This window comes from Terrapene carolina, unplaced genomic scaffold, assembly GCF_002925995.2.
Source record: "Terrapene carolina triunguis isolate 2854851 unplaced genomic scaffold, T_m_triunguis-2.0 Scaffold210, whole genome shotgun sequence".
In the NCBI taxonomy this organism is placed as follows: domain Eukaryota; kingdom Metazoa; phylum Chordata; order Testudines; family Emydidae; genus Terrapene; species Terrapene triunguis.
In genome coordinates this window covers 51002927-51027880 of record NW_020664561.1, presented here as the reverse complement: position 1 = coordinate 51027880, position 24954 = coordinate 51002927, and the positions used below count along the sequence as shown (strand labels likewise).

Here is a 24954-nt window from a genome sequence, read left to right as displayed (position 1 = left end):
TTTCTTGTGGTGTTTGTGTTTGGCAATATATATACAGCAGTATAGATTTATTAAAATACTATCATCTGGTATGGGATCAACATTAAGATATGGGAGGAGGAGGGGATCTGAAGGCTAGTTCTTTTGAGCTAGAAGGAATACAACCGATCTGTTCGTTCTGACATTGCATAGGGTTTTCAGGCTCAGATAACATTCTCAGTTCCTGCCCTGCCTTGGTAGCCTCCGCTCTGTCTAAACAGGAAATGAGAACCAGTGTCTGTGGAGGTGCCCCCACTGCTCTGAGTTTAAACAGGCAGCTTTGCTGTGTCTTCATCCATACGTGAAATATGCAATACATGATGACTAACTGTAGTTAGCTGGGTCTGATTACGTAGTCTGGTAGGTTGTAATAAAATGGATGCTTAAGCAGCGTTAGGGAAGTCCTCATCTGAGGCCTTATCTAAAGCTCATTGAAGTCAATGGGAGTCTTGTCCTGTGGATCAGGCCTCTAATGAAAACTGTAACAGGCTGTGGGCATTCAGCCTATTTACCCTGGCTGGGGAGGATAATCTTTTTAGAAGTCTTTTTTGGGGGGGAGGGATAGCTCAGTGGTTTGAGCATGCTAAACCCAGGGTTGTGAGTTCAATCCTTGAGGGGGCCACTTAGGTAGGGATCTGGGGCAAAATCAGTACTTGGTCCTGCTAGTGAAGGCAGGGGGCTGGACCCGATGACCTTTCAAGGTCCCTTCCAGTTCTAGGAGATAGGATATCTCCATTATTTATTATTATAAGTCCCCTTTCAATGTCTAGTGTGATTGTCTAAAATAACTCTCTGGACAGCAAAACTCTTCCTCATTGCAGAGACTTAGACTGCATGGCTGCATTTCCAATCTCAAGGGCCCTGCATGATCATGAGCTTTCCTTTGACCAAGAAAACTGGGTGCATGTTCCACAAACATCTGTCAGCTCCCAAAATGGCCTCAGAAGTAGCTGAAGAGAAAAATAAGGTGCTCCAATCTCACAAGGGCTAAAGGGGCTGTTTTCTCAGCACCCCCATCTTGTGCTGGCCTAATTTGGTAACAAAGGACTAATACCATCTATGGTGACCCATTGATAGTTGGACTCAGAGGACTGTAATACAATATTTCTTTAAATAATACTTTAGTTGTCCTGTGTAAAAATAATACACACACACACATAAATATCAAATGATTGCTACATCTACACTCATTGAGAAGAGGAAACTTGATAGTTAATGTACTTACATTCTAAATAGAGATAAGTAAACTCTTTGGGGGATGAACTGTCTTTTTATTCTATGCATGTACAGCACCTATCATGATGGGGTCCTGGTGCCTGAGTGGTGCTCCTAAGGTGTTACTTTAATAGTACTACACCACCATAACTTCCTTTAAGCAATTAAAACCAGCTAGATGTTCAATAATAGCTATATAGCACTAAGGTAAATACAGACTCAGATATGTCCAGCCCCAGAGCTGTGGTAGTGCCTGTCTATATTAAAGGATTAGAGAAGTAAAACAAAGCAGGAATTACCATTCTGTGTCATAGCAGGGGTGCATCAAACCCACTGTTCTGTCTCCAAGGGCCAGTATCCAGTGCTTTGGAGGAAGGTGCAGGACACTCTGCCTATATGGAAATATTTTCTTAACCCATCTGAGGTAGCAATAGCAGTACAGAGAACAAAGGGAGATCACTGCTGATTGATCACCTGTCCAATGAAACCTTCACAGGTAACGAAAAGGGTGCTGCGTCACACGTGTATACTTCCTTAGGAAGTATGCAGATGGAGTGACCAGACAGCAAGTGTGAAAAATCGGGACGGGGTGGAGGGTAATAGGAGCCAATATAAGAAAAAGACCCAAAAATCGGGACTGTCCCTATAAAATCGGGACATCTGGTCACCCTATATGCAGAGCTGGGAATGGACACCATGTTGATATGTGCAGGTGTCTGTTCATCTATGAAACAGTTACTTTGAAACTTCACCACTTCCAAAAGAGAACTGATCCAATGGTCCCCTCTGGTGTTAATTTTCCAGCATTGCAGCTTCGTATCTATAACAACATTTAGACAGGACGGAGGCTCCACACAATAGTCTTTGCTGAGGAAAACACCAAAAGACGGGAGTATTGAAAATCTCAGCTTTAAAAAAGCCCAAACATATTTTAATGTTAATGCTCAGAAAAATAAGAGACTTTGGCTTCAATCAGGAGCAGATACTCTACCACCTCCTCTCCAATTCCTTTATAGTCCTTTTATCAAATCACCTAGCTGTGTGTGGTCTTTCAGTCTTCATCTCATTACATTTTGGAGAGGCAAGGATAAAATAGTTGATTGAGCATGAGACGGGGCCAGGAGCTCCTGAGTCCTAATCCTAGCTTTACCACCAGTTTGACAGGGGGCCTAGTGCACTCTCCTGTAGCTCTATGGTCTAGCTCCCAATTAGTAAAATGAGGATACTGGCCCACCACTTATTTACCTAAATGGAAAGATGTTGAGGCTGAATTAGTCTTTTTTGAAAGTATGTAAATATTTATAAACAGGAGGGATTATAGATCCATGAAGAAAGGAAGGTACACCTCTATCCCGTTATAATGCCACCCGATATAACACGAATTCGGATATAACACAGTAAGCAGTGCTCCGGCGCATCAAAGCAAGTTCGATATAACGCGGTTTCACCTATAATGTGGTAAGATTTTTTGGCTCCCGAGGACAGCATTATATCGAGGTAGAGGTGTATGAATGTCGTAACTACTACTTGCATTAAGAACTTGCCTCGTTTTCTATTGATCCATCCAGGTACCTATGTGATCCTCATCACCACAGTACACAAGCACCTTCCTTTACTTAAAATGTCAGTGTTTTTTCACTACCTTCCCTGCCACCAAGAGGCGGGGTTGGGGAGGGGGTGGTCTTTAATTTGAGAGAGAGCCAGGGTGAAGAGGTGGGCTTTATATTTGGCTCTGAATCTAATCTTAATTCTTGTGGCAATGAGTTCCATAATGGATAGGGACCTCCATCTACTGTTACTTTATGAATACTCATCTTTCAAACTCTATAGCATGCTTCTTCAAAGCCTAGAGTACTCGTTCAAAGCCTATATTTTTTTAAAGAACTTCCAAGTAGAAAAGGTCAGTCAATTAACAGGCAAACTCAACAGATATAAAGTGATTTTTTTTTATTCCAGTAGAACTAAAGGTCTTTTTTAAAGCCATTTATTCTTTTCTTCAAGTGAGTTAAGATGTACCCTTACAACAAGCATCTTTCTGCTCGAGCACCTGGTCACTTTCATAAACAAAGCATGTCCGGTATCCAGAAAATAAGGACATCTTCTCTGATTTCTGCTCGTTGGGTTCTTGTGAAGCTAAGATGGCTGCCATCCTTCAGTTATCACAGTACTGTACCTTTAGAATAGACAGCATCAGCACTGTGATAACTGAGCCAGGGCAGCCTGTCAGTCATTATGTCTGTTAGTATCATATAGAGAATAGTGCTTAATTTATTGTGTGCTTACATAGTGTTTCCTCTTGTGCATGTTTCAAAAATAAAGATCACATCAAATACTGATGTTCAGCTCTCCGAGGACACGGATGATGGATTTAATGCACGTTTAATAAATACATGTGGAAATGAACAAAGTGTTCTGAAACTTCAGTTAATTTATCCACTCTTTTTGAAAATTACCTGGTTAATTGGTATCAGTGCAGTTAAATTCAATGCAGCTTTAAAGTATTTTTCAGAGCTGTACAATCTTTTACCAATAACAGTCTTAAGAATCCAAATCTACTGATACTGTATTTAACAGGGGGGGAAATAATTTACTCATTCTATGGAGATAATCACTGATGGAATGAGGGTATTTTCCCCTCTCATTTTTTTTTTTTCAGTTTCAATCAGCATTTGAAGTAGAGTGCTGTTCCCATACATAAACTACATAGGCAAGATCCTCAACTGGTACAATTGGCATAGTTCCACTTAAGACAATGAAGCTGCACAAATTTACACTGGTGGAGGATCTGGACCCATTATCTAATAGTTTAGCTAATTATGTGGATATAATATCTTTTAAGTTTCAAAGTAGTATGTTCCACACTGAAAGTGCTAGGGCCTTGACACACAAAAAAGACAAGGTTTCTGTCTTGTGGGATTCACAGTACCATCTCATGCCTCCATTCTGCAAATGCTTACAGATGTGCTAAAGTTCCAACAGGTGCGTCTGCAGCACTGGGGTCCTTTGAGGCCCAATCCTACTCCCACTGAAGTTTTGCCATTGATTTCAGTGGGAGCAGGATCAAATCCAAAATAGTAACAAGCAGTGGATGTGGAAAGGATCCTGGAGTTTGAAGAAAGAGTTGCTGTCTGACGGGCTTGTTTGTTCAGGCTGTGCGATGGTTGATTTGGGCCATACACTGAGGTCTAAATGAAAACTGCTGAAATCAAGAATTACATTGCAAACAATGAAAGACGTTTATCAAAATATTTTCTCTGGTTTATGTTTGAAGTACTGCTGAAAAAGTCATGGTAGTTTTTCTCTTTGAATAAAGGCATCTAATCTAGCGAATCAGTTCTGTAATGATCAGCATATTAAAATAAATGTTTCATCAGGTTTCACAATGGAAAGGAATTGATAAATAGATTTTACATTTCACATAATGTTCCATTTAAGAATTTGATGGACTTAATTGGTGTAAGTGGTACTTAAATATTTCTAATAGGGTAGAGCAAGAACTTTATGGATAACATAATAAATAACCAACTAAACTGACAATGTATTTCCTTAAGTTAAATAAAATGCTTTTAAAATTCAGAAATGCTTAACATTCAGCTGGGCCCAAGTACTACCAAAATGGACTCTTACATATTTTTAACACAAGAGGGCAATAAAGAGACAAATGTGAAACACAGCTTCCTGGAAAAAATATTTGTGCAAATTACAAACATATGTTTCATAAACAAGGGACCAGTCAATATGTTATACAATATTGTTCCAGGATGCAAATATGAATGGGCAAATATGTACAAAAATATTAGGATATATATTTGCCATCAACTGCAAATTTATCAGCATCCTTAGAATAAACTGCCATTTTCTGAAAATAGTAACCGTAAGGTAACCTAGGAGCACACATTTATTAAAGATTTATATAAAAAATAAGTGTTTCCTGGCTTTCAAAAATGTGAACAATATAAAGGTACAAAAATGTCATTAGAGCATTCTATTAGCATCACAAAGGCTGGACACTTTAGATGTATTTACATTTTGCAGATGATAAGGGGATCTATTTACTTTGCCTTCTCACCTTTTAACACTCACCTTCTTTTCTAGAATAAAAAGAAAGCTTTCCTCAATGGTCAGGTAACATAGGTCCGAATCCTGAAAACATACAGGAGTAGTCCCTCTGATCTCAATGTGGTACACATACATTTACTCAAGTGCATTTTTCGGTGTGTATTTTTGTTCAGCTTATTTCTAAGGCATTGCAAATACTTTAACTTGATTTTAAAATTTTCAAATCCATGTTCTGTTTTTTGCTGTCAGATTTTGCGTTTGAAAAAAATTCTATTCACATTGTTTTTATTTTTGCTTCTTTTCCGTGTGTGTCCCCCACCCCCTCCCCATTTCCACTACTCTCTTCTTTCGGGGTTGATAACTTACCACGTTTCTTGAGTGTTTTGAATTACACAACACTCCTTTTGATTAGAGTCTAAAAACTAAATTGGCTATTTACCCTCCCCCTACAAATACAACTTTTCTTTCTTTTCTCCTAGCATGTAGCTTGGAATTAGAGCTCTGATTTTTATAGGCCAACTCTGACACTGACTAGGAAGAGATCTGTCTTATCCAAAGCTAGGAAAAGTGGGGAAAAAATCCACCTTTATTACAAATATTTTACTTTGTGTGTGATCTTAAGAGCAGAAAACTGCAGTTACAGGGATCTAATTGATCTTTTGGCTACTGGGTAAGTGACTTTACTCCTTAAGAAAGTTACTGGAATTTTAATATGGCAGGAGCTCCTCCCTACAGTGCAGTTTACAGCACCTAGAAGTGAAAGACTCTAGTGTGCTAGGACAGTTATTAAAGCAATATTTTCTATAGCTTTAAATTCTTCTTTATTAGTTTTTAAAGATTTGCTTCTTCACTTGTAAGTGAGGTAGGAGACAGGTACATTCAACAATATGAGACTCTCCCATCAAGGAAACTTCCGTAATGGGAATTGTTTATAAAATCTTCTCCATTCTTTATCTACGTTCTGCTTGATTCCTTCCGCCAACACTTACCTTTTAGTCTTTTTGACTCCCTTCCCCTCTTAAACGTTGATTAGTGGTTGAGTTAACGGTCTGATAGATGAATTCTAACTGCTGCTGTTGGTGTACCAAATGTATGAATAATTAAATAAATAAATCTCTAAAACATGATTAATCATTCATCAGCTACGGTCTGTGGGCAAGTATTCAGTCACTTTTCTGGAAACAAGAGCTCCTAGAGGCCCCTTCCTGAAAAATACACAAAAATATTCAAGCAAATTTAACACCAGCAACCTGACTGGATCCCCCAGCACTCTCTTTCTCGGAACCCCCCTCCCTCACACACACATACACCCATTATTAGAACACAGCTCAAGATGGACCAACATCTCCCATGTAAGGGGAGCTCAATATAGTGACGGGGGGGGGGGGGAGCAGGGATGCTCTTTGTTTTCAGCTCATGCTGCACTGAAAACATCTGCTAACAATCACAGAGGCTGGCATGGCAGGAACCAGGGCCATGGACTTGGCCTTTGTCACTTATTAGCCAATGGGAAGAAAATGTCCCTACGCTTTGTTAAAGAATAACTTACTAGGTCAGCAAAAAGAACAGGAGTACTTGTGGCACCTTAGAGACTAACAAATTTATTAGAGCATAAGCTTTCGTGGGCTACAACCCACTTCTTCGGATGCATATAGGATATATGCATATATGCATCCGAAGAAGTGGGTTGTAGCCCACGAAAGCTTATGCTCTAATAAATTTGTTAGTCTCTAAGGTGCCACAAGTACTCCTGTTCTTTTTGCGGATACAGACTAACATGGCTGCTACTCTGAAACCTGTTACTAGGTCAGGAAACAAGTTGGTGATCTAGGATCTGGCCCTGTACCTGCCCCCTTTGTCCAGCTGAACTTGCCCTGAGGCCCTCTCTTTGCAATAAATAAGAAAATACCCTGCTATGTAAGTGAAAGCTAGAGGGAACTGGAGGTGTGGCTCCAAAGGGGGTGAGGGGCGTGAGCAGGAGCACAGAGACTAGGAAAAGCCCCTCTGGCATTCTCCCTTGCTGATCCCAGCCAGCGAGTAAGTGCCAGTGCCCGCCACTGTGGGAACAAAAGCACCATCAGACAAGTTTTTGCCGCTTGTCTGGGAGAGGAGAGAGCACCGCTGTCCTGCAGCCATAGCTTGGTACCCAGCTCCCAAGGGCTGCTGATGTGAAGCTCTGCCTGGCGGTGGTCGGGGGCAGGGGGAGCGAATCTGAAACTGACAAGCCCACGTACCAGGCAGCTTCCAGGCTGCTTGAGGGAGACTCCAGCCCCGTCTCGGCTCCTCCTCCGTTTGGGAAGCTCACCCCAGCGAGCCGTGGAGACTCCTCCATCTTCCTCCTCCTCCCAGGCTCCTCCCGCTGGATGCTTCATGTAAACAAGATCCAGGCTATATTTACAATCGCTTGACGGAAAGGAACCAGTGCCAGGATCCCGAAGGAAAATAACAGTGCGCAACATTAAAAACCGCACACACACCTCCCGAAAGGCCAGGGGCTGGGAGACCTACAGGGCTTCAGCCCTGCTCCCCATCAGCATGCAAAACCACCCCGCAAAGGCAATCGGACAGCGGTGCGCCGGTACCCCACCCTCCCTCTATAACCGTCCCCACCGAAGTCAGCCCCCCCGGTCCGCGGAGCGCCTGTCAGCGTGCGAGGCAGAGCGGGTTACAACGCATCCAGCTGTTGGGAGGAGCACCACGCGTGCGAGGAAGAACAAGCCTGGCTCGAGGGAGAGCGCTGTAAAGAAAACAACATTCCCAACCAAAACTCCTCTTCCTTTCTCACCCCCCCCCGGCAGCAAGAGAACTCCTGCCTGTCCTCCATCCCGCTCACACCCGCAAAAAACAGGTCCCCTCCCCCAAAACATAAACAAACCTCTGGCTTTCGTTTCCAGCGCTGCCTAAAGGTGAATTATGAGAGGACAGCACAGGACTTGTGATGCCAAGATTGCAACGCCCTGCAATACCCCCGCTCCCCGCCCCCCGAGCTGCAAAAGGGTGCGCTGCTCCCCATCGCAGCCCGTGCACCCCCATTCCCTGCCCTCTGCTCACCCACCTTTGCGGCCGGGGCTCCTTTCCCCTCGTCTCTTTGTTCTTTGCGATCTTTGCATGAAGATTATCTAATGACGCAGCATAGACTCGCCACAACGTGACTGTCGCCATTTTTCTGTTTTTATTATATCTCTCTGCCATGTGATTAAAAAAAAAAAAAACTTCCGGGTCTCATGACCAGAAAAGAGCAAAACAAAAACGGAGACAAGACACAACTTCACACACACACGCGCGCAAGTGTCGCGTCTCTCCTTGTCTCCAGCGATGCGTCCCAACTGTCAGAAAATAACAAGCAACCAGAGGGCACCGCTTCTTGCATTGTGGGATTTAACCGTCTGGTAGAGAAAGTCACCCCTCACTCACATTCTGCCCCAGATTTACAATCAGGAGCTCAGAAGCGGTTAAGATGAGACCAGACCCTGTTCTGCTTGATCAAATGCCTCCGATTTCCACGCCGCTTTCTGCTGAGCTATACCAACTTTGAGCTCTGTTCACTCGTCATAATAAGAAAAAAAGTTAACGATGTTACAGCATTTTTTAATCATTTTTAAAATGACTTGTCTGCTCCATGTTGATATCAAAGGTTTGGACGTGTGACACTGAAATCTGTTTTCTCATTGAATTGATCCTCTTCACACAAATACAGACACTGGTTTGTTATGTTGGGTTATTCATAAGCTACTGGCAGAAGTTGCTATGACAGGAAAAAAGGTTAAAACATTTTTTAAAATAGTTTCACATGTGAAGCATTGTACAGACTGCAAATGGCTGTAAGAGCAAGGTAGATAAAACTGGGGGTCTACCAACCAGCCATGACAGGTTCCCACGCAGACATTTACAAAATAAAAACAATGGGCAACACCATGTTGTCTTTTGTCTGGCAAAGCTCCCATTGAAGTCAAGGAACCACATTACTAAAAAACCTGTTAGGTCTTTTACTAACATCACCTTAGATTAATAAAACCAGGATTTATAAGAGTGGGGAGGAGCAGGGCTAGCCCTAGACCAAATGGCACCTCCCGCTTGTTAAACTTTGAATACTTTATTGCATTTGTAGCTTATTTCACAACTTTGATGCATGATTTATCCCTGTCATATAAGATGATAAATTTGCACGCTAGGATCTGTAAATCTGTATTTATTCATGCCATATATAAGCAAATAAAAATCATTTCCTCTAAGCATATAGAAACTTTTTAATTTTAAGAATAACTGAAATGTACTAACATCAAGAAATTGAACTGTGCACCAACATTGGGTGGACCAGTATTAAATAGTGTTACGGTAAGTGACAACCTTAGAATGTTAACCTTAAGTCCTTTAGTTCAAAAGGTCACTTTTCTTGCCTTTGCCCTCCCGAACTGAAGCACAACATCAGATCCAAAGACTGGCCAATAGCATTTTCAAGCAATAAATAGCAAGCAATGTCAGTCTCTCGTCAGCCATCGTCGATCAAAGATATGTTTTAATGAGCCTGAGCTTTGAAAAACTGCGCTCACCACTCGCAATTGTGACTGGCAACATGAGCGGACTCTTGAAAGCTTTCCAGACATTAGAAAAAGTGTCCTTCAGCTCTTCATCATGAATTAATCGGCGAACTTGGAGTGGAAAGTGCTTCCCGTGTTGCAAAATGTGACGGATGTTGTCCATTTTGACATAGAGGTCTTTATCATTGACCTCTGAATGTTCCCCTTGTGTCAGCGTCAGGTGAAGGTCTGTACAATTGTTCAAGAGTGCTTTTCTGTCAGCCGGCAGGTCATACCCCCCCGCCAGGTCTTTTTGTGGTGATTCATTTGTCCAAATATTTCTTCGATGGACACTCAAGCAGTGTCAACCAGCGAGCAAAAAAGCTTCCCCTTGAATTTTTCTTCCAAGCTTCCCATCACCTCATCTCTACCCTCATAACCAAACTGTCACTTCTTCCAATTAATACGAATTTCCTTGAAGACAGGCTCAACTCCTAAGCTTTCCGCCATTTCTTTGGCAGCAGTGATGGCATCTTCAAATCCGTTGTCTCTGTAGGCCACAACGAAATCAAGCAGCTTCTCATCAAAGTAGTAGCAGCCGCAATGTCCATCGACTGGTTTGTAATGCCTTGCTTACAATATTTACTTGGAACAGGATATCATGCCAAATCACAACTGAGACCAGAAATTTGAAGTCAGTGATCTGGTTTGCCAGGCTTTGCAGTCAGATTCCGGCCTCGGCTTTACTCAACTGCGCCAGCTCCATCAGGGTATCATAAACCTCAGTCACTTAGTACCTCACTGGCCTTACGCTGTCAATGCAGCTCTCCCAGCAAGTGTCCCTTAATGCCTTCAGGGTCAAATATGTAACACTGTCTGTGAGGATCTTCCACGTTCCACCTGATAGTTGATGCTGAAAACAGAACGTATATCCTTTGTAGTAATCCAAAGAGAGATACTGAATCTAAAGAAGATGACGCGGCATCTTACACAACCACGTTGAGGGAATGGCAGCTACAAGGCACGAAGAAAGCTCTTGGATTCAGCGCAAGGATCCTTGCATGGATGCCACTGTTTCTTCTCTTCATGTTCGCACGGTTGTCAAAGCCTTGGCCATGGCAGTCCTGAAGCTTTATTTTATTCTCATTCAAAACATTCATAAACAGTTCTGTTAGGCCTTTTACAGTAGAGTCGCCCATAGATCGGAAACAGATAAAGTGTTCCTTTACTTGGATACAGCCATCCTCGTCGTCAACAAATCTTACTGTAAATGACATCTTTTCACTGTGACTTATGTTGGGAGTGCAGTCCAGTATTATGGCATAGTTCTTGGCTTTGCCAAGCCGCATCAATATGTTATCAAGCACTTTCCTTGACATAAGGTCAATCAATTTGTTTTGAATTGTTCTGCTGGAGTAATGTCCCATATAGCTTCTTTACAAACTACTCAATGTAGGTGCTCACGCAAGACATTGTGGTATTTCCCAAGTGTCGGAGACACTTTGGTTGGGTACAGCAAAATCAGATACTTTATTCTCTTAAATAGCTACATAAAGGGAGAGAGTGCACTAGGACACAGGGTCTCCCCCTCCTAGGCAGGTCTTTCAACAGGTAAACAGTTACAGCAAACATTTATACCTTTTGTTACAGACAAAGAAAAGCAACAGCTGCATTTTGTTTATACATAGGTCATTCTGATATCTTGTTTTTCTCACTAATGTAGACTCTTAGTCTACATTCCATATTGTTTGCACATTATCTACACAAGGTCACAACAACTTCTTACACAGTTCTTTCCCACTCGCCTCACACAATCCTCGCTTCTACAAATCTCGCGTTATTAGGGTTACAGTTAGCCTGACTCTTGCTAACAAACTGTCATGTATTGCAATCCCCTTCCTGTCAGTTCTTTCTCTGCTTCCACACAAGGAACTCTACCAAACCAAGGAAATGACTGTTATGTTCAGTGAACAACTTATCCATCAAACCCTGGAAAGCCAAATTATTCTTTGCAAGGAAGTGGGTAATTGAGATCAGATGCTCGAGCAAGATCCTCCAATGCTAGGTTTCTACATTAATAATGCGCTGGCTTTCTGTGTCTATGCATTTATTCGGCTTGAGCCTGGACTCGACCTCCATCCATTTAGAGTAGGACATAAAATGGCCAGGTGACTTTTCATGTTGCTTAAGAGCATCAGCTAAGTTATGCCAATAATTGTACTCGGAAAGCGCAAGCAACAATTTGGCATTCTTATGAAATATTTTGCAACAAAAAACCGAACACTTTGTCAGTTGATTTTGAGTAAACTAGCCAATGCCAATTTAGTTTCTCACCATTCTTGCATACTCTTTTGCAGTGTGACCTTGAGAAGTGTCACTTCTGCTCATTTAAGGGAAACATCATATCTTTGATTTTGCCTGGCCCATTCAAAATTGTACGATCAATATCGGCAGAGTTTAGGATTGCTGGACATAAAGTGGGATCTGATATATAGATCTGTGGTGTGCAATTTTTGTCACTGCTGTTTCTGTCATCATGCGAGACTGATTCTTCTTTATTGTTTCTCTTTTCATGTAAACCAGATTTTTTTTGTCATCACTCTCCTTTTCATGTGAACCACATTCTTCTTTATTACCACTCTCCTTTACACCTCCACGAAAACTGGATGATTCTCCATCACTTTCCTCATATTTCCATTCCTGATCTTCAGGTAAATCTGCTAATTCCTTAGTAATAGGACTTCCATCATTTATGCTTTGCTCCTCTATTTCTTCTGCGCTGGGATGATGCCTAAAGCCCAGTCTGTGTTGTTCTGTTTCAGATATTTCCCATCAAATGTGCCCTTTGCTGCAAACTAGATTGCAACTGAGTTTTTTGGTTCCTATACTGGGCTCCTGAAGGCTTCTTCAGGGGCATCTTTTATTTTCTACGGGGGAAAACAGACAGTATTATGGAAAGCAAAAGTTTATGTTCCGCAGTCTTAGAAAGTCATCAAACATTACATGTTAAGCATGGCAAAAGAAATAACAGTATTTATTTTATATTGTTGCATAGACAGGGATTTGATAGATATCTCTGGCATCTCATTAAGTATGTCCTTTATTAGTTGCTAGTTACACTCTTCAAGTCTTAAAACACAAATACACTTTCACAGTTACACAATAAAACAAGGTTCACAATACTGTAGGTGTGCTCTCACGTCTTCTGATATCTCACTGGTGATGCCCCGCCCCTTATATACCTATGATGGCATGGCTGACAATATTCTAAGAGGTTCAAGGAATATGTCGTTCTCAAAAAGTCGGGAAGGTTCTACGAGATTCTGCAATGGTCCAGAACATTCTAGGAGGTTAGTGAAAAATGAATCCACATATGGAATAACGGAAACATTTTTACTTCAAATATTCTATTAACAACAGAAACACCACTCCAAGGCTGGCACCCCAGATGGTCGCCTGCCCCTAGATCCAGCCCTGGGGAGGAGGCAGGGAGAACACAGCTCTCCCTTTTCTGTTAAAAGCCAAGAGCTCCCCCTCCTTTCTTTTTGGTCAGTGAGAGATCGCTCCTCCCCTTTCAATTTACTTTAACCACTGATTTAAAACTGAAAACGTTAAATATCTGATTGACTTCTCACCATTTATGCTATCTATTAGCTTGGATAGACAGCTTTTTGGCTCTGATGTACAAGCACAATGCTCTTTGAGTTTCCATCCATTGACTGAAAGGTTAAACTTTAAGAAACCTGTTTTGCACTTATTAATTTGCTAAAAATCCTGAAATATTAAATTAATTGGAGGATTTCCAAAACTTTAGACAAAATCTTAAAATTGTGACCAAAATTACTTGATTGAGTCAGTTAACATTTGAGACTTACCCTCCTACACCAGATGTTAATTCATGACAGCAGTCAATGGAGGAAAGCATATACCAGCAGTCAGAGTGGCAAGGGGATTGAACAAGCTATGTAAAACCTTCATGGCAAAGTCATGTTTCCAATTCCATGGAAACCTGTTCATCCCAACATAATAGGGAGCTAAGTGATGGGGGAATATAAAGCTGTTGACCATGGGCATGTCTGCATTCCTTTCTCACTCCATTAGAGGACCTGCTACCACCAAAATTTTCATGACACCATTTGAAAAACTGGTAGTTTCCCCAGTACATGCTGTATTAATTGTTCTTGGGGACAGCCAGTTTTATAAGGCAAATAAACAAACAAAACACCCTACTAGGATCCCTACCAGATTCCATCTGTGCTGTTCAACCAAAACTATTATGAGACATTGTGTATCAGCAAAAATAGGATCTGCAGGAAATGCTTTATCATAATATACATACCATAATCATTTCACAACACCATGCCACTGGAATCTACCTTTCCCGCTCTGAAAGGCATGAGTTCAGGGCTCATGTGTGGTCAAACAGAATTCTGAGTGAGGCAGAATTCTATGCTCACATCAGGAATACTAAGGAGATAGGAATGAACGTTTTCCTATATATAACTATGATGACACCCCTTACTTAAACTTTCTAGAAGCCTACTTGAGTTACCCCCTAAAGCCAGCCTTGCTTTGGTTGGCTGCCCCTGGGTGTGAAAAAAGAGATGCTTCTTGTTTTCTTTAGTAAAGGAGGAAAACAATGCAGTGCACTCTCTTCATAATAGCCAAGCATTTTTATTCCTATGCATGCTGGGAATTGACAACAGAATTAAATAGAGCTGAAGCTCTGTATTATTGAGATTCCTTGTGTGATGAACTTTGTATATACTTTCTTGCTTTGGACTCTAGTCACAAGTGGCTGAATAGGGTGACCAGACAGCAAGTGTGAAAAATCGGGACAGGGGATGGGGGGTAATAGGAGTCTATATAAGAAAAAGACCCAAAAATCAGGACTGTCCCTATAAAATCGGGACATCTGGTCACCCTATGGCTGAAAGAAGCAAATGAGACTCCTTTTCAAGGAGTAGGCACCAGCTAAGGATAATTAATCCTTTACTGCTTCTGCTTCATTTAGTCTGGACTCTTGATTTGTCCCACAGACCAGAACATCTCCCATTCCTAACCTTTGCCATGAAATCTCACACTGGACCTTGTCAGCTATGGGTGAATAGCTTTTATTATTCCCCATCTTGTTAGCATTCAGTGCTGTTGTAGCACTTTCTGTATCTCTCTTCTCCTCTCTATTGCTAGGTGACCTTTTAAATAAAGAGACCACACAGGCCAAGGATTCAGCAGTTTGTAGATTTCAATACTTTCTGCTCCCTCTGCCCCTGCAGACGGGGTTCTTGGTGGGTAGATAGGAGCTTTAGGTTGGGCATCTCACCTGCTCCAGCTATGTGATCTGGGAGATGGACTCATTGCAAGTGTGGGGATTTCAGACCCATATCACTTTTCCATTTGTAGGCCTCCAAGCACTTTACAAAGGTGGGTAAGTATTAATTTCCCATTTACAAATGAGAAAACTAAGGCCCCAGGTCACAGAGCAAGTCCACGACAAAGCCAGGGATAGAAGCCAGATCCCATGATTCCCAGAGAGGAGAGGACACTGAGAGAGCTAGGGAGATATGAACATTTTCACCCTCGTGTTAGGATTTATCCACACTTTTAACAAGAGTAGTGGTGGCATTAATTAGAACTCAGAAACTATTTCCCTGATTCCTTGAGCCTGCAAAATAAATCCCCATCAATACATATTGAAATCAAAAGCTGCATGTGCACAGAGGTGAAAGTAAGCCGGTACATCCCGGTACGGTGTACCGGCAAGAGCCAGTGCGCTGTACCGGGGCGGATTGGCTTCCCCTGGCGGAAATTTAAAGGGCCTGGGGCTCTAAAGGCCCTGCCTCTTCCGGTAGAGGCCCCACCCCCTCATAAGGACTCCGGAGTACTGGTAAGTCCTTTAAGTTACTTTCACCCCTGCATGTGCAGCATTATTTGTACAGGTAAGTGGCTTAACTCCATGCAGAAAGTAGACCAGACATGTCACCTAAGCATTGACCTGTGCACTATGGGACAGTAGTGGCAGGGCCGGCTCCAGGGTATTGGCCGCCCCAAGCAGCCAAAAAAAAAAGCCGCGATCGCGATCTGCCGTGGAAGGTCCTTCGCTCCGAGCCGGAGTGAGGGACTGTCCGCCGAATAGCTGGACGTGCCGCCCCTCTCCGGAGTGGCCGCCCCAAGCACCTGCTTCACAAGCTGGTGCCTGGAGCCGGCACTGAGTAGTGGGAAGACTATTTGTGCTCTTGGGGTTATTACACTAATAATTCCTGTCTTCAGTGGCACTGTATTGATGGAGATTGGCAGAGTGGAGAACCACATGATGGTTGGCCTGGCTTGAAGGAAGTCTACTACAGATATTTATAACACTTGCACAATGTTGGGAACATTTCTGTCTGTGAACATGAAGCATGTTACCAGATACTGCAGCATTATGCTAGTGCATCAAACCAGAAAGTCACCTGACTAGTCGGTTTTCATTGTCCAAGCAGAAGGAGGAATCAACAAGCAGCAAAGGTGGGAAAGGTTATATTTAAAAATATCCTTCAGTTTTAACCATACAGTTATTAGTAACACTAGTAAGATATTTGCTTTTAAAAAGTGTAATTTTGGAACTTGTCAGTTTCCCTTTATAAACCATTCAAAACAAGGGAGTATCTCTCCCAACTGAATGAGACTTGGCAAGTCTGGTACATTATAAATATTTTGTGTGTGCGCACATGTTCTACACACACAATAACCATAGTCTGCAAAATCACTTTTGTAACAGCTATTTTCATAATAGCCCCTGTGGTAACATGCCGTTCCAGTGTAACATATCTACGAGCTTTCAACGATGAAGTGTGTGAATGAATCCTCTCTTTTGAGTTCTGTACTTTAAGAGACATCCCCTAATTTGGTGCCTAATGTCTCATGGCCTGGAGTTGCTAAAAAGCATTTGATTAAGAAAAAAATTATGTTTTGAAAGAGTAACCATAAGCAAGTTTACACATTGTAAGGCAAATGCATGATTTTGGGCCACTTACACAACATTGTGGGAGTGGTACCCTTTAAAAATTGTCTTTAAATGTAGGTTCCCCCCCACCCCAGACTCCTCCTCTGAGTTTCTATGGGTTAATGACTACCCCATGGACACCCAATTAAGAGTTATTAAATAGGCAGCAGGTAAGTATTAAATAGGCAATATAAGGAAGTATTTCTTCACATAACACACAATCAACCTGTGTAACTCATTGCCAGGAGATGGTGTGAAGGACAAAAGTGAGTTAAAAAAAGAAATAGGTAAATTCATGGAGGGCAGGTCCATCAATGGCTCTTAGCCAAGGCGGTCAATGATGCCAACTTAGCTCCAGTATCCTAAAGCCTCTCTCTGACAGTCAGAAGCTGGGATTGGACATCAGGGGATGGGTCAGTCAATAAATTGCCCTGTTCTCTTCATGCCCTCTGAAGCATCTGGCACTGGCCACTGTCAGAAGACAGGATGCTGGGCTAGATGGCCCATTGGTCTGATCCAGCATAGCCATTCTTATGGTTTTAAGTGTTGCTCCTAGACCAGTGGTTCTCAAACTTTTGTACTGGTGACTCCTTTCACAGAGCAAGCCTCTGAGTGCGACCCCCCTCGTATACATTAAAAACACTTTTTAATATATTTAACACCCTTATAAATGCTGGCGGCAAAGCGGGGTTTGGGGTGGAGGCTGATGCTGCAACCCCCCATGTAATAACCTCACGACCCCCTGAGGGGTCCCAGACCCCAGTTTGAGAACCCCTGCCCTAGCCCCAAGAGATTCATACAGGGAGCTGGGAGGGAGGCCGGCTGGCTGGTGGGGTTGGCTGGGATTTGTAGTCCTTGTGGGCGGTTCAGTTTGCTGTTGGGCGTGGGAGAGACGCACCAATCGGACTACAAATCCCATTGCGCCAGGCCCTCTGGGGGCGGGGCTGGGTTGGTGACAGCTTGCCACTGGCCGCCGTCTTCCCTGCTGTTGTGAGTGCTGGGGCCGGCGAACGCGAGCGCCCGAAGCGAGCTAGCGCGCGCGGCTGCTCGCGCTCCCGGGGCTGGGGCTTGCATTTGCCAAGGGACCCAGCCGCCACGCTTTCGCTTAAAGGCACAGGCGGAGGGGCAGCTTGCTGTGTGCTAGGTTGGGTCAGTAGCGTGTTATGGGACAACCCCTCGCACATTTTTTAAACGCCATATTGCAGGAGTTTCCCCCGTCCCCTCCCCAGTCCCCCTAAGAATTAGTGAGTTGAGTTTCCCTCCCGCGGAAGGTGGCTCTTTGGAAGCGCCGTGGGTGCAATCAGGGTGGGCGGGCAGGAGGATCCCCCGTCCCCCTTGCAAGCAGTACCGACATCGGCGGGGGTCCCCAAGGAGCCCCAGGGACTCAGTGACTCGGCGCGTTGGAGGCTAATCCCGCAGGCAGCTGGGGAGAATTGCCCACGTGCAAAGCGCCCCCCGCGCCCCCCGCACGATTTGCGAGCGTCTCCGCTGTAACTTGGGGGTTGCTGGGTGGAGATGTCGGGCCTGGCGCTGGCGGGGTTCGGCGGTCTCTGATCGGGAAGGGGTGCGGGGGGGGGGACCTGCTCCTTCCCAGGCCACCGCTGCTCTGTAACTTTGCCGGGGTCGCTGTCGCTCCGTAGGGATCAGCGGGGAGCTCTGAGTGCGTGAGCGGCTGCGATGGCTTCCAAACTCCTGCGAGCCGTCGTGCTGGGTCCCCCCGGCTCTGGCAAAGGGACCGTGTGCCAGAGAATTGCCGAGAGCTTCGGGCTCCAGCACCTTTCCAGCGGGCACTTCTTACGGGAGAACATCAGGGCAAAGAGCGGTAAGTGAACGCCCAGCTGTTGAGGATCTGCTCACCCAGGGGCGCCTACGTGTTTCCTTGCATGCAGGAGGCGCCGTATGTTGCAGACCATCTGGGCTAGCGAACCGCAAGGCGGAATGGCTTGGTGATCAATCGGGGCAGATGATCCTAAACGCTGTTTGTCCCGAGAGGGGAATTGTGCCATGAAATTGGGCCCTTTGCAAAATGATCTCGCCGCTGGCTAGCAACCGTCGCTCGAGAAGCCAGTCGACACAGGCTCGTGTGTGTGTTGCTCAGTGCATTGCATAACCCACTTGTACCATGTAATCTGGAGTGAAGAGAAACAGCACCTAACAACAAATTCTTTACGTTTGTTAGGTTGTAATGCAGTCTTTGTCCACTAATATGGTGCGTGATGGGGCTGACCAATCTTTAATCTAGTTAGGACGCCAACCTCTATAACATTATGTATCTCGTTTAAAAAAAAAAACCTACAAAAACAATAGAGTTCTTGGTTAATGAAAACTGCAACAAATTATCCATAACAGGAGGCAATTGTGCCTCCTTGCACAATTTGCAATACACAGGCGTTAAGTTCACTCACTGTTTTTTCCTGCCGTAGTAAGTACAGCTGTGCAGTTTAAAGGTATGTTTTTCTTATCAGTGTTACTAATATCAGTGAATACAATTAAAACTTTTAAAATGTACTATTCATCATGTATGCTGCCTGTTTTTTTTTTCATGGTGTGAAAAATTGTAACTTCCTGGTTTTCATGTTTAAATCCATTAACACCATTAACTTTTTTTAAAATAGTTTTCTCTGAAAAGTTAACAGTGATTCTTGCATACATAGTAATTGAGGTTCAGAAGAAGCCAGTATAAATAATTACTGTGTGCCCATTCATCCACTATTAGCTGTGGTTTTGGGGAAATATTGCACACTAGCTTTATCTGAGTACAAATATTATGTATCCTCAATTCATAATTCATTGTGAAAAATAGCTCCCTACTCATGTAGTGTTACAAATATCTCAGCTGGGTTGTCTGCTTAGTTTTAAATCCTAAAGCTTAAATCTCATCATCCCCTCTACAGGCACATATGGCTTGAAAGGCAGTGGAACCAGTGCAGTTCTGCTGCATGGGGGCAGGTTATGGCACATCTGTGCAGTGAAGTGTACTGTACTGTGGAGCTGTGCTGTAGAGTGGGCTCCATCTGTGGCAGCAGAGACTTCTCTCTGGTTCTTTTTTCAGGGTGGAGGATGGTGCTGGGGTCTGACCAGTAGCTGTGACCACATGAACCTGTCAGCTTATCTCCTATGTAGTGGAGTGAGTTAGTTCATACTAACAGAAAAGTCTGCAGTGAAACATGGGCTGCAGGGCAACTAGAGGCATGGGAAAAGATCTTGACAGTTCCATGCCCCTCATAGTTCTCCCAGCTCTAGGCAGGGGAAATAATTTGGGCTTCTTAGAGCTAGGCATTATGAAACTGGCTCAAACTTGGTTGCTTCTGGAAGTATTTTTATTTTTTCTAAAATAAAAACTTGTGCCATTTCTTCCTCTAACATATAAATGGTAAACTGGCATTGTAACTTATAAAAGAAAATATTCACTTTAGGAATTAAGCCTTTTATATGCTGTTTCATCTCAGAGCCAGTGTTTATGGTCAAGTTGTGAACTCTTCAGAAACAGGCTTCATAATGAAAAGACTAACAGAGCCAGGGGTTGAATTTCAGTGGTCTCTGTTTGGGGGAGTTCATCTCCCCCTCACTAACAGAGCAGTGGAGTATGCTCAGTGTACGCAAGCTAGGGGCTACTTATCACCCCTGTATAGAACTTTCAGTGAAGATCCCAGAATCTATTTCCTTTGTGCATCAATATTAGCTATTCACTTTCAGGTGTGAAGGTGGGTAATTATGTAAATACCACTTGAATTAGCAGTCGCACTCTCTTATTCCTCTATCTCTTCCTTCTTTCTCTTGCCTCGCTTCTCTAGGGCTAGATCTACACTCAGGGCCGGCTCTGGCTTTTTGGCCGCCCCAAGCCAAAAAAAAACCCGGGGGGCCCCCGGGGCGCCGGGGGCGGGGGGACCGCCGGGGGGGGGGGGGGGCGGGCGGGAGAGAGAGAGAAGGGGGCGGCCAGGGCTACAGCAGGGGCGCTGCCACGCGGCCCCTCCCGCTGCGCCGCCGCCTGCTGCCAGGGCTCCGCTCCGGTCGGCGGGGAGGGAAGGAAGAGGACTGTCCTGCAGGGCGCTCTGGTTCTCCGCGCCGCCGCCCCCTACAGGGCGGCTGGAGTGGAACAAGAACAAAACAAAAAAAAGGGGCCATGCGGCCCTAGGATTGGGCAGAATGCCGCCTCCAACAATCTGCCGCCCCAAGCACCAGCTTGCTCAGCTGGTGCCTGGAGCCAGCCCTGTCTACACTAGAAGAGGTTTTCTGGTACCTGTGCAGGCAAACCCTCCTAGCATTAACACTGCTTATACTGGCAAAAATGCTTTTGCCGGTATAGCTTAATTGTACCGGTTTCCTGAGCATAATTAGCTATACTGGCACAAGCATCTTTATGCAGCTATAATTGCATCTGCACTAGGGCTTTGGTGGTGCAGAAAACACTGCAGACCTAACCAACGTTGATATACTAGCAAAAGTTTCTACTGTAAGCCTTGCCTAGATCTCAGTATTTTTCCTCTTACGGTAGACTGTTCACGTCCCTTTTCCACTTCCTCTTATTTTTGCCTATCTTTCCCTCTACCACCTTATTCTTCCCCCCCCTTCCCATTTTGAGTTTCTGTTCCTTCTTCAATCCAGTCTCCTTTCCTTCTTCCGTTGTCACACTCCTTCCCTTTCAATGTGAGTTTCTTCTCCTCCCTCAAGAGGTTCACACTGGAGCTCCTGCACAACAGCACAGATCTTGTGGTGCCCAGGAACCGTTTGGAATGGATAAGTGGGCAGCAGATCTTGTTGGGTTTCAATCTGGAACTGCTGGCCTCACTGGAGATGTAATTCTGTGCAGGAGCAGAGGTGTGAGTTTCCCCTGAAGTATTCTTACTGAGGTAACTAAAAATTAGAGGGACAGGAAGATGTGGGATGCCTGCAGTTTCCATGTCCAGTTTACATTCCTGAGAGCTTTGACTTCATTGGCATTAAAAGAGGTCTTGTGCTAGTTGTAATTTAAATGGATACAGCCAACTTCGGCATCTTATATGCTAAGACTGCTGCCTGTTACACTAAGGGCATGGCTACACTTGCAGATGTAGAGCGCTGTGAGTTAAACCAGCCCTTGGAGAGCGTAGTATGGAAATTGCTGCAGTGTGTCCACACTGACAGCTGCAAGTGCACTGGCGTGGCCACATTTGCGGCACTTGCAGCGGCATTGGGAGCGGTGCATTATGGGCAGCTATCCCACAGAGCACCTCTTCCCATTCTGGCGCTGTGGCTTGTGGGAAGGGGGCGAGTGGTGCGGGGCATTCTGGCTCCTGTCCCAACACCCCGTGATGCATCGCTTCGCATGGCAGCAATCCACGTGCTTCCGTCCATATTTGGCGCCATCTTTCAACTTTTTTGTATTGCGCGCTCTGTCTTCCCTTTCGGTCTGCGGGAATGGAGCCCGAAGTGCTGAGGAATATGCTGATGGGTCTCGCCAGCATGTCACGTTTGGCAGTCAAGTTACTCCTTAAGATTCAAACTCAGAGTGAGGAGTCCGAAGATATCGTCTCGCGTAACGCATATGACACGAGATTGCTTGTGGCATTCACGGACATGCTCACCACCATGGAATGCCGCTTTTGGGGGAAACAAGCACTGAATGGTGGGATCACATCATCATGCAAGTCTGGGATGACGAGTAGTGGCTGCAGAACTTTCGGGATGAGAAAAGCCACTTCCATGGGACTGTGTGATATGCTTGTCCCCACCCTGCGGCGCAAGGACATGACATTGAGAGCTGCCCTGTCTGTGGAGAAGTGGGTGGCTATTGCAGTCTGGAAGCTGGCAACACCAGACAGCTACCAATCAGTTGCTAACCAGTTTGGAGTGGGAAAGTCGACTGTTGGAATCGTGTTGATGCAAGTTTGCAGGGCCATTAATCGCATCCTGCTCAGAAGACCCGTGACGCCGGGTAACGTGCATGACATTGTGGCTGGCTTTGCACAAATGGGTTTCCCTAACTGTGAAGGGGCGATAGATGGCATGCATATTCCAATTCTGGCACCAGCCCACCTAGCCTCTGAATACGTTTACCAAAAGCGGTATTTCTCCATGGTTCTCCAGGCGCTTGTGGATCACCGTGGGCGTTTCATTGACATTAATGTAGGCTGCCCGGAAAGGTGCGTGATGCATGCATCTTTCGGAACACTGTCCTGTTCAGGAAGCTGCAAGACGGGACATTTTTTCCCAGATCACCGTAGGAGAAGTCGAAATGCCCATTGTGATCCTTGGAGACCCTGCTTACCCTTTAATGCCATGGCTCATGAAACCCTGCACAGGGAGCCTTGACAGCAGCAAGGCACAGTTCAACAACAGGCTGAGCTGGTGCAGAATGACTGTGGAGTGTGTTTTTGGCCATTTAAAGGGTTGCTGGCGCGCACTGTATGGGAAGCTGGACTTGGCTGATGACAGCATCCCTGCGGTTATCCGCATGCTGTACTCTCCATAACATTTATGAAGGGAAGGGTGAAAGATTCACTCAGGCATGGAACTCAGAGGTTCAACACCTGGAGGCTGAATTTGAACAGCCAGAGAGCAGGGCTATTAGATTGGCCCAGCACGGGGCTGCAAGGATTAGGGATGCCTTGAGGGAGCAATTTGAGACTGAAAGCCACCAGTAATGTTTGGTGCCCTGCACGGGAGTGAAGTGCAGTGGTTCCAATGTTAGTATGAATCTGTGTTTGCTATGCTGACTTGCAGTGTCTGTTGCTTTCCTGGGCTAAGGTATCTTTTACTTAATGCAATAATAAAGAATGTTTTCAGAGCCAAAAAAGCCATTTATTTAAAAGAACATTTATTGAAAAGAAACACACTGTTGAGAAGCAGAAAGGGCAAGGGGGTGGGGTGGGGAACGGTACAATCACAGATTTGCGTATGTTCTGTTATCATACTCAGCCTTCCTGTCTGTAGTGCTGTGCAATGAGTGCTGCGCTTCAGGATGGCTATACTGCATGGTGATAGGGGTTGAGTGCAGTGGGTAAGGGTCATAGTTTGCAGGGCTGGGTGGTGAAGCTACAGGTGTTGGAGGCAGCTGGTGGTGATAAGAACCCGGATGTTGGGGAAAGTGGGTTGGAGGTGACATGGGGGCACAAGGGAAAGAGTTTTGGGACAAGGGCTGCAGGGCGGGGCGGGCGTGGTAGGGCTCCGCCTGCATGGCTACGAGTGCCTGGATCGAGTCCGCTTGGTGCTCCATGATGCTTATCAGCCGCTCCCTGCTTTGGTGCCGGTGCACCGTGCTTTGCTGCCGGCGCTCCGCATTCTGCTGGCGGAACTTCCTTTCACTCTCCCTCCACTCCTGAGCTTTTTGATTTTCATGAAGGGACTTCTGCATTACTTCATGCAGCATGTCTTCTTTGCTTCTACATGGCCTCTTCCTAATTCTTTGGAGTCTCTCTGCTGGTGATAACACGGACGGCTGAGATCTCAAGGTTGCATCTGTAAAGGCAAAATGCAACACTTAACAGAGGCAGCATTGTTCACACCATACAGAACAATGATTTCCCCGTACTTAAAGATAAGCACAGTCTACACAATAGCAGAATTTGCGCGTCTCAAAGCGAGAGCACATAACTCACAGGAGCCCCAAAATGGTGAATAAGCACAGGGTCGAGGGGGGACTGATTGTTTCACTGCCGTACTGTTCTCTGGGGCTCTGCACTTTGGGGAGAGCCAACAGCTGCAGGGGGCTCCTATACTGAACGCTGTCCCCACATTTTCCACAGGAGTTCATCCTGGAAGACCTCTCGCTGCTGAGGGTGACCTGGGAAGCAAGGGAGGGTCTTCTACTACAATGCGGCTTCCGCCCTGGCCCATATGCAACTTGCCTGTGTGCAGCAATGGTCCCCCCACCCCTCACGGCACAGTGCCACGGACATATTAGCCTGACTGGGACAAGGACCACAGTAGCGCTCCCAAGAATCCTGCGCAAGCACATTGCCCAGCTTCTGCATGACACCTTTGAAGAGATCACTGAGGCCGATTACCGTGATGTGAGAGAGCACATCAACGCCCTATTCCGGATCTAGGCATGCATGCAGCCCTAACCCTCCTCACCCCAAGAGCCCGCACCGAATAACTTCCTTCCCAAAATAAAAGCCGCTTACCGAGAACCTCCTCTGGTGTTTGTCCTTCCCCAAGCACTGGCCGCTGCGACTGTCT

At 44.9% G+C, this 24954-nt stretch overlaps 1 protein-coding gene across 3 annotated transcripts in view; it reads left to right on the top strand.

Moving 5' to 3' along the window:
* Nucleotides 1–24954, top strand: part of LOC113404953 (adenylate kinase 4, mitochondrial) — a 70739-nt gene that overhangs the window by 18244 nt on the left and 27541 nt on the right. The window contains exons 1-2 of one of the 3 annotated variants that reach the window (XM_026655689.2): nucleotides 17851–17943; nucleotides 18435–18616. The exons of 1 other annotated variant lie outside the window; for it this stretch is intronic. In XM_026655689.2, the coding sequence (XP_026511474.1) occupies nucleotides 18472–18616 (145 nt within the window). In that variant the 5' untranslated portion in view covers nucleotides 17851–17943; nucleotides 18435–18471. Of the gene's footprint in view, nucleotides 1–17850; nucleotides 17944–18246; nucleotides 18617–24954 lie in introns of those variants that run through there. One more of the 3 variants, XM_029912326.1, reaches the window with a different exon arrangement.